This window comes from Anguilla rostrata, chromosome 11, assembly GCF_018555375.3.
Source record: "Anguilla rostrata isolate EN2019 chromosome 11, ASM1855537v3, whole genome shotgun sequence".
In the NCBI taxonomy this organism is placed as follows: domain Eukaryota; kingdom Metazoa; phylum Chordata; class Actinopteri; order Anguilliformes; family Anguillidae; genus Anguilla; species Anguilla rostrata.
In genome coordinates, this window is record NC_057943.1 from 37,344,702 (window position 1) to 37,358,647 (window position 13,946).

The window sequence follows — 13,946 nt, forward strand, 5'->3', positions numbered from 1 at the left end:
TTATATATGGGCCACGACCCTGAATTGGATAAGCGGGTATAGATAACAGATGGATGTTGGCCCAGGTGTATGGACTGAGGGAGTTTTTCATATGTTGACCTGTATGATGCTCTGAGCTGTTGTCTGTGGTCTCTGCAGGTGTTCATGGCAAAGATTCTGAACCACGTGATGCCGAGCCTCACTCTGGGGTCTATTGAATCCAAATGGATTTCTCGGGACCCGAAGGAGGTGAGCCTGAGGACTGTTTATTGGACTGAGCATGTGCGGTGTGGGTCAGCACTGAGCATGTGCGGTGTGAAACAGCACTGACCGTGCGCGGTGTGGGTCAACACTGAGCATGTGCGGTGTGGGTCAGCACTGAGCATGTGCGGTGTGGGTCAGCACTGAGCATGTGCGGTGTAAAACAGCGCTGACCGTGCGCGGTGTGGGTCTGCACTGAGCGTGTATGGTGTGCCTCAGCACTGAGCATGTGCGGTGAGGTCAGCACTGAGCGTGTGCACTGTGGGTCAGCACTGGGCATGTGTGGTGTGGGTCAGCACTGAGCGTGTGCAGTCTGGGTCAGCACTGAGCGTGTGCAGTGTGGATCAGCACTGAGCATGTGCACTGAGGTCTGAGCAGTACCTTTCCCTCTGAAGGTAGAGGCCTACGACAGAGACGAGCTGAACTACCACGGCGGCATACGCGTGTCGTTCGGGATGCAGCTGCTCGCTGCCACGCAGCAGATCGAGAGGGCCCTTCCCGCCATCACCTGGCCCTTCTTCATTCTCCAGGGCGACGCTGACAAACTGTGTGACATCAGAGGCTCACGACTGATGATGGAAAACGCGAAGAGCACTGACAAAAAGATGAAGGTGGGAATTCTCTCTCTCACACACACACACACACACATATACACATACACACAAACACATGCAAATGCACACAGACACACACGCACATACACACACAACACACACACACACACACACACACACACATACACATACACACGAACACATGCAAATGCACACAGACCCACACACATATACGCACACTCACACACACACGCAAATGCACACAGACCCACACGCATGCACACACACAACACACACACACACACACACACAGTCACACACACATGCACGCACACACAACAAGCACACACGCACAAACAATTCATTATAACATGTAGCAAATAAAAGTCTTTACCACCTGTTCGCCTGAATTAAAATATGTAGAACTACACATGAGAGTACAGCTGACTGCTCCGTCAATTTAGGCCTTTATTCTCTATTTCAGTCTACATTTTTTTACTTCTTTCTCCTATATCTCCCTCCATCTGGTTGTCTTTCTAATGGCATATAAAACTTAATTTTCGCTGTTCAAAATTAGAAGAGCAAATTCTCCAAAGCAATGGAAGTGAAGCCAAACATGTGGTGCGTGGTCACATGGGAGAGTGTGTTCAAAGAATCCCAGCTCTCTCACACTAACCGCTTCCAGGTGCTCTGGCCAGATTTCATCCCATCCCACCTCCTACTCAGTCCATCGCACGTGTGTGTGTGTGTGCGCGTATGTGTGTGTGTATGTGTGTGCATGTTGAATGGTTTTGAGTGGGCATGGTATCTGTGTGTGTGTATTTATGCGTGTCACAGGTGCAGGGTCACAGCACTGAATTCTTGGGCCTGGGACAAGATATATTGAGAGCCCCACCCCCCTAATATATTTTTAAACAAATTTTAAGAAGTTAACCCTGTAACCCTGTTCAGTATGTGTGTGTGTCTCAGACATACTGATTAACGTGTATGTCTTAGATGTGATCAGTGTGTGATTTTATCTCAGGTGTACTGATCAGTGTGTGTCAGGTGTAGTAATCAGTGTGTGATTGTATCTCAGGTGTACTGATGAGTTTGTGTCAGGTATACTGATCAGTGTGTGATTGTATCTCAGGTGTACTGATCAGTGTGTGATTGTATCGCAGGTGCACTGATCAGTGTGTGATTGTCTCTCAGGTGTACTGATCAGTGTGTGTCAGGTGTACTGATCAGTGTGTGATTGTATCTCTGGTGTACTGATCAGTGTGTGATTGTATCTCAGGTGCACTGATCAGCATGTGATTGTATCTCAGGTGCACTGATCAGCGTGTGATTGTATCTCAAGTGCACTGATCAGTGTGTGATTGTATCTCAGGTGCACTGATCAGTGTGTGATAGTATCTCAGGTGCACTAATCAGCGTGTGATTGTATCTCAGGTGCACTGATCAGCGTGTGATTGTGTCTCAGGTGCACTGATCAGCATGTGATTGTGTCTCAGGTGTATTGATCAGTGTGTGATTGTGTCTCAGGTGCACTGATCAGCGTGTGATTGTGTCTCAGGTGCACTGATCAGCGTGTGATTGTGTCTCAGGTGCACTGATCAGCGTGTGATTGTGTCTCAGGTGCACTGATCAGCGTGTGATTGTGTCTCAGGTGCACTGATCAGCGTGTGATTGTGTCTCAGGTGCACTGATCAGCGTGTGATTGTGTCTCAGGTGCACTGATCAGCGTGTGATTGTGTCTCAGGTGTACTGATCAGCGTGTGATTGTGTCTCAGGTGTACTGATCGGCGTGTGATAGTGTCTCAGGTGCACTGATCGGCGTGTGATAGTGTCTCAGGTGCACTGACCGGCGTGTGATTGTGTCTCAGGTGCACTGATCGGCGTGTGATTGTGTCTGAGGTGCACTGATCGGCGTGTGATTGTGTCTCAGGTGCACTGATCAGCGTGTGATTGTGTCTCAGGTGCACTGATCAGCGTGTGATTGTGTCTCAGGTGCACTGACCAGCGTGTGACTGTGTCTCAGGTGTACGAGGGGGCGTACCACGCCCTCCACCACGACCTGCCGGAGACGGTGGAGTCGGTCCTGCAGGAGGTGAGCGCGTGGGTCACCGAGCGGATCGAGGGGCAGCGGGCGTCCAGCTAGAGCGTCCGCCATCTTCCTTCCCCCCCCGTCTGCCCGCCCGTCTGCGTCTCTTCACCGCGCGATCGACTCACCCTCGCAACCCGACAGGGGAAACCCTGCGGCCGAATTTGGACACACACCTCTAGCAATGCACCAATCACAGACCAGGAGCAGCGTGACTGCGTTCCACCGCCAGCTCGGCCTCTCGGCTCATTGGCTGACGGATTCCGGCGAGGGCCTCCAACACCGCGGGAGGAGAGGTGAGCGGGGTCAGTCGGTCGCCACGGGGCTATTATGAACGACCTCTGACCCCGCGCAGAATGATGAAGAGCCCGTCTCAAACCTTTTCTGAGGGCAAAAGCTTCGTTCCTGATATTGGAGTGCGGAGGCGGAGCTCTGTACATTTAACGGACAGACCGAGAGATTGTATTACTGAGGGAAATAATTTATTGAATGACTTCCCTGTATCTTTATCTGCAGTGTGAAGTGGGCCATACGTTCCTGTGGAGAAATGTTCTTTTTTTTGTCAAACATCTTGTGCTCATTAGACAATCAGCTTCAGGTTTATTTGCTTCCCAGCAGGGCTAAGTTTCTGACACAGGTGCCCCCTAGTGGTCATCTGGCAATACTGCCTACAACTCACATGCCCTGTAAAAGGAACTGCTTGTTACTATGGTAACATTTCAGGATATAAAGCCCCATGTAGAAAAACGGATGTATCTTCAGGAGGCAAACATGGCGCACCATGGGTTATTGTGCAGAAGCTGTGTACTATTCAGACCTATGCCACAGTGAAGCCAGACAAGCTGTGAAGTGGACTATGAATTGCATGCTGGTTACTGTGCGTCTCTCTTAATTAGACTAATAACTATAATGACTTAAATTGTGTGGGAATGTGCTTTTTATCTACTCAGTATCTTGTATGTCATTGTTTCTAGTTTGTTAATATGGTCAGGATTGACCGTTGATTTATCATAGATTTATTGTAAGGTTAGTAATATATATGTTGACAGTCTATAATATAGCCAAGTGGGACTGGATTTTTCTTGAATCAGGCTGCGTGCATGTGTGTTCACGTGTGCATGTGTGTGTGAGTGTGTGTGTGCATGCGTGTGTCTGTGTGTATGAGCATGCGTGTGTATGTGTGTGGGTGTGTGTGTGCATGCGTGTATGTGCATGCGTGTGTATGTGTGTGTGTGTGCATGCGTGTGTCTGTGTGTGTATGTGCATGCGTGTGTGTGTGTATGTGTGTGTGTATGTGCATGCGTGTGTGTGTGTGTGTGTGTGAGTGCATGCGTGTGTGTATGTGTGTGTGTGTGTGTATGTGCATGCGTGTGTGTGTGTGTGTATGTGCATGCATGTGTGTATGTGTGTGTGTGTGTGTGTGTGTGTGTGCATGTGTGCCAATGAAGTGTTCAACAGGCTGTGGCAGTCTGCCGAGACTGCCAGTACTACGAAGCTCGGATCCTCTCCAAGCAGAACAGGCAGCCACTTTTTTATCGTTTTTCAATTAGAGTGTACATCTGACACGGGCACTGTGTTAACACATGAACGTACAACTACTGTTTTAGCACATGTAACTTGATCACTGTTAGAAACTACTGTACATTTATACATTCTGAAAGCTGTGGGTAGTTGCTTTATGGCATTGATCGGAAGACGGTCACATGCAGGCTTACAGAATGTGGTTTGGAATACTGAGCTTTTTACATTTAACTCATGTGGTCGGGAGTACTCATGTGTTTATGTACTTGATGCAGGTAATAAAACACTAGACATCTTTCATTGGCCTGTGGTCCTCATTGTTCACTCAACTAATACTATAGGCCAGGGGTTCCCAACTTTTAAATCACGACACCCCCTAAATTAATCACCCAGTAGCTGGGGACCCCACCTCTCCAGTAACGTTCATGTCTGATATGGTTATCCAGCGCCCAAAACAGGAGCCCGTATCACCAAGCAGGGTTACTGAGTTGGCTGGATAACTGCACTGAGTAAAACCCGGAACCCTCCCAGATCTGGAACCTGGACTGAAAAAGGGTTTTACTCTGCGCAGTTATACAGCTAATTCAGTAATCCTGCTTCGTGATACAGGCTGCTGGTGGCAATACAGTGGCTGATTAGTACAAGAGTATGTGAAGTGTGTCAGGTCAATCTAAACTTTATTTATGTAGCACGTTTAGCAAATAATTAGTTCAGAAAAAATCTTCATAGGACCTTATAGGCATATTTCCAATCATGAATTGAGTTTCGGTTCATTTTGTGAATTGACTGAAATGAAAACAGAATCGACCCCAAACCTTCATCTACATAAGCCTTTTGTCTGTTGGATGAAATTCAGTTAGATGCAATTAAATATTACACTGATCACAGAGTTACCAAGGATGTGTACTACATTTGGGTCAGTTTATATGGAAGTATATATTGTATAATTCACATCTAAATATAAACAAAGTATTATCTGGGGGAAAAATATGTTATTGAGGACCAGTTAGGACTTGTTCAGAGACTCCAAGTCGTTTTTTCAGCTCTTTTTTTTCTCAAAACATAAGTATGTAAACAGCGGGAACAACAAAATGGAACAGAAGTTAGTCAAGGAAATGGTGTATTGCTGAAATACATTCAGCTAATACTCTGTAGGATTAGAACAGCTCAGCTGGCCACATAAGGTCATATTAAAAACGAAGGAAGTTTAATTTGCACATGCCTGAAAAGTAGACCGAGGCATCAACATGGACAGAAATGGCTTGACTGTGAGAAGCTGTCCAAACCCATGGATGGAGCTGTACACTAAAACACAGACTTGCGTGTGAAACCACCTCCTGTATTTCAGAGGACTTCTAGCATCCTGTTCAGTTACGTTGTTGACAGTTACGTTGACACTTAATGTTGAGACTTCTCACTGTGACTGTAATCTGAAGTAAAACAAGTTTTCAACTGAAAGAAATGCCAAGTTACACATACAAAGCTCTGTCTATAAGTCACTCATTCTTTTTAAAAGTTTTTCTTCAGATGTCATTTCTTTTTGAACTGTGTTTGTTATGAGTAACGGATAATAATAATGCATGTAAGTGTAGGCTATGAAAGAGACATGCATACACATACATACATGCAAACACACACAGTCTAGGCATGGACACAGTCATTTTTTCCTTTACCGTGAATGACAATTAAATGAAAGTTCTTCTTTAAAAGAAAAGAATGAGTAAACTACATAAAAGAATGCTTTTTTATTACAAAGGCATGTCCCATTGTTCGAATCCTTCTGGGTAAAATACAGGCACACTTTAGACAGTTTTGCTTGCGGCATCTTGGCTGATTTTAATGTTAGCTAGCTTGCTAACGCGTCGACCCAGCGAATTAGCTTTGTAAATAAAGTTTCAAGAATAGGTGAGTCTTCTTTCTGCATTGGAAGATGGAAATTGTATTTCTCAGTTTAAATAGTCATGTTCACCATTTCACTAAACTTTGCTACAACTTGCTAATTACAAACAATGACTGGCTAGCTTCTGGTACGTTACTGGCTTGTTTTAGCAGGGAGTTCCTCATGCTAAATCATGATGTTTTTTAAAATTTTTTTTAAGTTGTTTTTTTTTGGGGGGGGGGGGGGGGGGGTTGGGTGGTGGATGTGGCAGCCAGGAGTCCAACATCGTAAATCCTTTAAAACATATAATCTGAACACCGGCCATTATAATGCATGATGGGAACACGTACAGATATAACCCCAGGGTTAGAAGGAGAAAACAGCTGAAATGTTGTTTGTCTGTATTTGGGGAATCACACCCACTTACGAGATCAATAAACTGCGGGAGCAAACGTAAGGTCAGTATGTTTATGTCATCTCAACATGCTTCACCGTCAGAAAGGGTATTTTTAAAAAAGATTTAATCAATCTGTCTTAGAAGATACAAGGCCCCTGATGAAGTCAGAAGCCAGGGAAGTGCGTGTGACACTAATGAACTGTAATATAATCCCTGTAATATGTGCACTTTGTGGTGGGTAATCCACACTGCAGGCACCCTGCACTGTGCGTAATCTGTTCCGAACGTAATCCTCATCTGTGCTCTTTTGTTCTACTGACAGAGCCCACTGTGAAATGAGCTTGTGCACATTTTAGTAATCCTTTTTAAAAATGTAAATACCTTAGTCAAACCTCCCCACCCAAACCCCCCAGTCTCCCTTATGCTGAGACTGAGGAGATTATGCTATTCATTTAAAAAAGGATGCAAACAAGGCATACAAATGGCAAAATCCTGCGAAAATGCTACACCCAGCTGTTATAGTAATATTAATTATTAATTAAGTAATAACAGCAGTAAATATGAAGGAATGCAGCACCAATGTACTTCAGGTGCAACAAGTGATATACAGTACTGAGCAAAAGTCAGGGACTGCGCTTTCTTTTACTTACTTTACCACGAAAACAACCATTAAGCGCAAGTGATTTAATTATCTGGGTCCAGAAATAATGTAGAAACATATATTTAACACAAAATTACACAAATACATCCACAACTACATACAACATCAAATCTTTCAGTATTTAGTGTGTCAACCCTTTGCCTTTATTACAGCTTTGATTCTTTTTGGGAGACTTACTTTGAGTTTTTCACAGAAATCAACACCATATATATATATATATAGAGAGAGAGAGAGAGACGGGTGATAAATTAAAAGAAAAACCTGAATAAATGAGTGGAGAAACTTGATGGATGCAGATGCTTCCATACAGATGTACTGCAGGATGCAAATAAGCAATTAACATCCTATCATGCTCTGTGGCATGCGTAAAAATGCTGAGCAGGCCCAGGTGACCTTGATTTTGAATGGAGATGGCAGGAGGAAAAGATCTAAGTGACTTTGAAAGATGGTTCATTATTATGTCCGAATGACAGGAGCTTCAGTCACAAAGACTGCTCAAGTGGCTAGTGTTTAAATAGGAACAGTGAGATCTATGAAAAAGACATCAGTAAATGGGGTCGGAAATTGAGGTCAAAAAACGCACATTCAATGACGTGATGCTCGTGCATTAGTGCGATATGTAAGGAAAAACAGAAGTGCAACACTTCCTCAGGTGACTGAGAATGTCAATGCAGGATGTGATCAGAACATGTTAGCTAGAACGGTCCATTGACAACTACATAGAGAGGGATATTATAGTAAGGTTGCAGTGCATAAATCCCACATTACAAAGACAAATGCACATTTGAGTGGTGCAGTGGTGCAAAAACCATAGGCACTGGTCTACCGAGATGTGGAAAATAGTGATGTAGTCAGATGAGTCATCCTTCACCATATTCTCCACAAGTGGGTGAGAATATGGGGCGTGGCATACACCAAGAGAAGGGTACTGGCCTGAATGCTTCACCCCTACAGTGAGGGGGTCTGGTGGCCCTGTTATGCTGTTGGGGGAATTTTCCTGGCATGGTTTGGGTCCACTTGCGCCCTTAGAAAGAAGGGTCACTGCAAGTCAATGCAAAGTTGTTCTGAATGATCACCTTTATCCTATGATGAAACATTTCTATCTTGATGGGAGTGATCTCTTCCAGGATGACAATGACCGCATCCACAGGGCATGAGGGGTCACTGAATGGTTTGATGAGTATGAAAATGACGTGAATCATATGCTATGGCCTTCGCAGTCACCAGATCTCAACCCAACTGAACACTAATTGGAGATTTTGGACCGACATGTTAGATAGTGCTCTCTACAATTTTAATGAAGCTTGAACTGAAGTGAGAGGTAGTCGTAATGATGTACTGATGCACACTGGCAATAGAGAGAATTATCTTTCACTAAGAAGTTCACACACATGAAAACAAAAATATGAATTTACTGAATATAAGGCAAAAACTGAGAACCGCTCCAAAAAAAAAAAGAATGAGGACCAAAATAACTGCTGTGACAAATGGCATTTGACCAGTAAAAATAAACTGAAAGCAAACAAGAAAAGGGTGACTGACCAAAAAAGGCAAGCGAAGAAGATAAATGTGTGCGTTTATGCTGATGAACTGACCTGAAGCTGCAGAACATAAAAATTTGACAAACAGCTGAATCTTTTGAGGGTCACAGTCTTAAAGATGGACAGAAGGATCATATGTAAAGTACAAGGAGCCCCGTGACTCCAAACAACCTGGTCCTGCAAATAAAAACAGTGAATGGTAGCTAAATTCTTCTCATTGACAAACTGAAAATGACTGTATCTTAAGAAAAAAAACCTACACTAAGATCTAGAATTAAGCAGTATTGAGCTAACATTAAATTATCATGTATGCAAATGTTCAGTTCAGGGATCTCTTTGTGCTTCCCTAAAATGAATGGTCTTTAGAGGGAAAAAACACACAAAAAATTCCACCAACTAATGTTAGTTTACTAATTGTTTAATTCAAATGGATGCATATCAAGATCTTCTAAATCAGTGGTAACCAACCCTGTTCCTGGAGATCTACCATCCTGTGGGTTTTCACTCCAACCCTATCAAAGCTCACCTCATTCAACAACAAGAGATCTCATAGAGCTGCTAATTAGTAGAGTCAGGTTTGCTGAATTAGGGTTGAAATGAAAACCTACAGGATGGTAGATCTCCAGGAACAGGGTTGGTTGCCATTGTTCTAAATTAATCATATCATTACCCACTGTACTCAAAGAAACAGGAAAATAAAAAGCATGTCACCTCCTTCATACCAATCTCTCAGGTTTGCACATATATTATGTAGATGCATGAATGGTGCTTTCTTATGTTGTTCAATTCGTAAAGAACAACAGTGCCCAGGAATACTCAAACGTGTGCGGCAACCTGGCAGATCAATCCCAGCAATTGAACTCTGCAGTACTGCGACTGGCCACTAAAGGGAGAGTGGCGCTCCAGATAAGAATAGTTATAACTGCTTGGAGAAATTAAGCCTGCGAGTCGTGGTCATGGCAACGGCTTTACCTGTCCCTTGGAGGTAAGGAGGCGCAGGAATAGAATTGGTGCTCTATATTTACATGCCCTGTGACATGCAGGGAGGGGGGGGGGGGGGGGGGGGGATCTATCCTGCCACTCCTGCTGCAGTGTTAACCTACAGACAAGTGGGTGAGACTTCAGGTTAATGTGCCCTCAATTGCAGCAGCATGGTGAGGTTAATCAACTTTATTTTTCAGAGCTCAGTCAAAACAAATACCTCCTTTATGTAAATAAATAAATTAATACATAAATAAATTGTCCAATGCTATGTAAATGACGAAAACGTGAGAGTTTGTTGAATGGGTTGGGTTAAAATCCTAGGTAAAGTAGAAAACATATAACAGGAAAGTATTTCAACATTACACAGTGCACACTTCTTCACCAAGACAAACAATCAACAAAGAGACCATTAAAAAAAATCCGCATCCAACATAGACTCCTACCAAATTAAAAAACATTTCACCATCTAGATACCAGTGCCATACCAAACACATTATAAAATATGATCACATTAAAAATGACAGCAATACAGGTACAAGAATCACAAGTAACCAATGACATTTAAACCACAAAGTTTAAATACTAAAGGCTGTATATGTGGTTGGTGTCTTAGTGTGCTGTTAGACAGCGAGTGTCCTTCTGGGAGTGGGTGGGCTAAAGATCCAGGCGTTTTTTATTTTATTTTTTTAAAGTGGTATACTTGGGTGACTAAAGGCTTTCTGTATTATATGGAATACCAGTGAGTGACGGTGCATTGTTATGACTTCTGCAAGAGGGGAATTGCTTAAGCAAATCTCAGCTACCTAAAACTGCACTTTCTACAACATGTTAATGAACCCCTATGTAACATTTACCATTTTGTTTAACATGATAATTCAAACACAAATGCAAAGTCTTCAGAATCTCCTACTTGGGAACCCACCACTAACCTGTATGACTGATCTCTGATTGGGCCCCACTTCTGTCGATCACTAAACAGTGTATTCCACACCCACTGATGCCCTTTTTTCTCCTTCACTTTATAATCCCTAAAGCTATGCCATGGGCTGAGGGCATTGATCACCTAGATACTATCTCTTGTTTTGGTTAGTATCTGAGCCTTTGGCTGTCAGCAAGTCAATTCATGCACTCTCAACCTAAGTTACGCATGGCCACCGTCAATGCTTCATTGATGTGCGCACGCGCACTCAGCCATGCGTCACACGATACAGGGTGGTTGGCTTTAGCGCGTGTCACTCAGGATATGATATATCACTTGTCTCCTTGTCCTCGTGACCACGCCTCCGAAGCGAAGCTCGTGGAGTAGAGGGAAAGCCTCACCGCGAGGCAAACACTGAATGTTTTATATAAGGAATAATTAAAACTAATAGAAAAGGCATTTAATTGGATATTTATATCTGGCATCAAGACATTTTACTTTCAGGATATCGGATCTGTTAAATAAGGTTTGTTAGCTACCATTGTGTTTGCTAATTTGCGATTTTCCTTCAGTCGTTCCTTAGCTTTAGCTACAACAGGACTAGCTAGTTAGAATTTCGCCGGCACATTATTGTTGCTTTAAATGTTAGCAGGAGCGAGCTTGCCAACTATAGCCAAATATAGCTGAACTGGCTATTAATTAGCTGCGTTTCAATAGTTGGAGGCTTTGATCGTTTTGAATTTCGCCAGTTCGTTTTCGCTGCTCCCAAACCGCATTGCAATTTGGTTAGCGGTCTCGCTTAGCTGTCACTGCCTTACTCTTATTCAGTGGGTGCAACATTCCCCACCGAGTTCGCTAGCAAGATACCTGGAACGATAAAGACGCTGCTGTGTTCAGCTGGCTAATCTCGGGAAGACTGTTTAGAGGTGGTCGCTGCACTTTCAAGGAAACTGGTGGGAAAAACAAAGTAGTTTCCTAGCTAGCTTCAGTTAGGATATAAGTGTCGCAAATAGGGGAGGCAGATAAACAAACTATCGAGTACTGGCTAGCCACAGGTAAGACGTATACATACGCGCCCGTCAAACGAAGTGCACTATTTGCCTTTCTAGAGCACCACACAATCATAGAATTATGTAATAGCAACTACCGGTTAGCTGGTTAGTTTTGTACGAGTACTGAAATTAGTCCTTTGAATCAAACTCGTAACTGCCCTTAACTTGAGGAAAACTTCTCAGCTATCGGTTAAATCAATCTTGCTAGCCAACTTGTCTGTCCTCCATGTTATTTTACAGGCTAACAAAATAGATAACATTAGATAGCTACAACTTTGCTCACATTGGATAGTTGGCTAACTACGTCGTTAGCCGTAAAGATTCGGGTTCCGGCCTAGCCATCATATGTTTGGTCGCTAGCTAGCTAACGTTGGTCATTCACATTCTGAATCAACCAGTTGCTTCTTCGGTCAGTTAAAAAGACGGCAAGCTAATTGACTTTCTAGATATCCATAGTCTTTGTATAGCAAGCTAGCTATAGGTATACAGCAAATTTAGTCGACAGTGGTAAACGTCCATATGCTATCGATAGTCCTTTATAAGCGCACATTTGTAAAATCGCATAGTTGGTCGAGGTGATGCTGAAGTTGTCAAGTTTGCGTTTCAAAGGCGACAAACTTGGGTACTAGCTTCAAACTAATTTATTCCCGTTGTATCAAGTTTATGTTCGTCAGAAACGCATTCGGTTTAATTTGCTAACTTGAACCGTGCATCTAGTGCTAGTAACGTTGACCAGCTAACGTTAACTTAGCTACTGTTTGCCAGATCAGTTTCCGCGAAGCCAATACAGCTTGTATGGACTGATATAAACGACTTACTTTTTCATTATTTTTTTTATCTTATACAAAACATTTCATATTCGAAGGAAAATTAATACAGCATTACAAAGCTAGTTGATATCACAGAAGTGTAGCCATGAGTATCGAAATACCGGCTGGTTTGACGGAGTTGCTACAAGGCTACACTGTGGAAGTGCTCCGCCAAAGGCCGCCAGACTTGGTGGAGTTCGCCGTTCTCTATTTCACGCGCCTGCGAGAAAACAGAACCCAAGACGGCGCCGAGCCGGCTACTACAGCCAAGTCTGGAGGGAAAGGGGTGATGTTTGATGGGGAGCCGATGCAGACTGAGTCCAATGGAGACGACGAAGACGAGGACGACGACTCTGATTTTGAGCGTAAGTAGCAAGCTAACGTTATCCACCTGCATTTCTTTTTACTGAAGGGCTGCAGCGGCGCTTCGTTGACGGCCTGTCACAGCTGTGTTATAGCATTCGTGCGATTGCTGTTGGTTACTGGATTGATAATGAGTTGGACGGAATTGGCAGCTAACTATGTGAAAACTACAGGGACTTGCCTATCTATATGTATAATTTATATGTAATTATGATTTTATTCAAGGGGGTGCTTGGTTGTAAGGCCTAATATGGCTGCATTGCTTGTTCGCTAACCAGTGGTCCAGAATCAAGCTGTGTGAAATAGAAACCTCTGTTGCAATATGCGCGCATCACCACACACTACGGACAGCGTTTGGAGCCACATGCCGGCATCACTTTAGTTAGCCATGGTCATCTTCGAAGAAACGTTGAGGTCGTACATGCCAGTCATTTAAGATTTCCCACGCAACATGAAGGACCCTCGTAGCAAATGACAATCGGAAGGGGTGGCTTTCGAGGTAACTGGCGTTACAGCAGTCATCTAGAATAGATAAACGAGTTTTGATGAGTCCAATGAATTTCTCCACCATCGCAAGGCCTAGCGTTCTCTTGCTACTTCAAAAATGCAGACCCACTTAAACGAACTCGTACCACTATATTACGTTCCCTTTTGTGATGTAAATTCCCCTCCGTAATGATTTGAATTCGCTGTTGTGTAAATGCCTGGTTACCCATGTATTTGTGGCACACTGGTGTCTTGGGATACCAGTCCATTGTGAAGTTCTCAGAATCAGCTGTTGATTATTTTTGTCTGAATGAGGGTGGGCAGTTTCCTTCCTGGAGGGCTGGGTAGAGTAGGGTGGTATCCCGATTTGCACACTGCCATTCCGTCACTGGAAAATGTTGCAGTATTGATGTATACCATTTTAACAGCAAGGAACATATCCGCATATTGACAC

The 13,946-nt window shown here is 43.5% G+C and overlaps 2 protein-coding genes across 3 annotated transcripts in view; both read left to right on the forward strand.

Annotated features, from left to right (window-relative positions):
• mgll (monoglyceride lipase) overlaps positions 1-4,701 on the forward strand; it is a 27,277-nt gene extending 22,576 nt beyond the window's left edge. For both annotated transcript variants that reach the window (XM_064299822.1, XM_064299821.1), the window contains 3 exons: positions 139-228; positions 636-851; positions 2,818-4,701. In XM_064299822.1, coding sequence (XP_064155892.1) covers positions 139-228; positions 636-851; positions 2,818-2,937 — 426 coding nt within the window. In that variant the 3' untranslated portion in view covers positions 2,938-4,701. The remainder of the gene's footprint in view (positions 1-138; positions 229-635; positions 852-2,817) is intronic.
• A 6,423-nt stretch (positions 4,702-11,124) lies between these two features.
• prkar2aa (protein kinase, cAMP-dependent, regulatory, type II, alpha A) overlaps positions 11,125-13,946 on the forward strand; it is a 36,352-nt gene continuing 33,530 nt past the window's right edge. Inside the window, exon 1 of the mRNA XM_064300282.1 lies at positions 11,125-13,008. Within this exon, the coding sequence (XP_064156352.1) occupies positions 12,750-13,008 (259 nt within the window). The 5' untranslated portion in view covers positions 11,125-12,749. The remainder of the gene's footprint in view (positions 13,009-13,946) is intronic.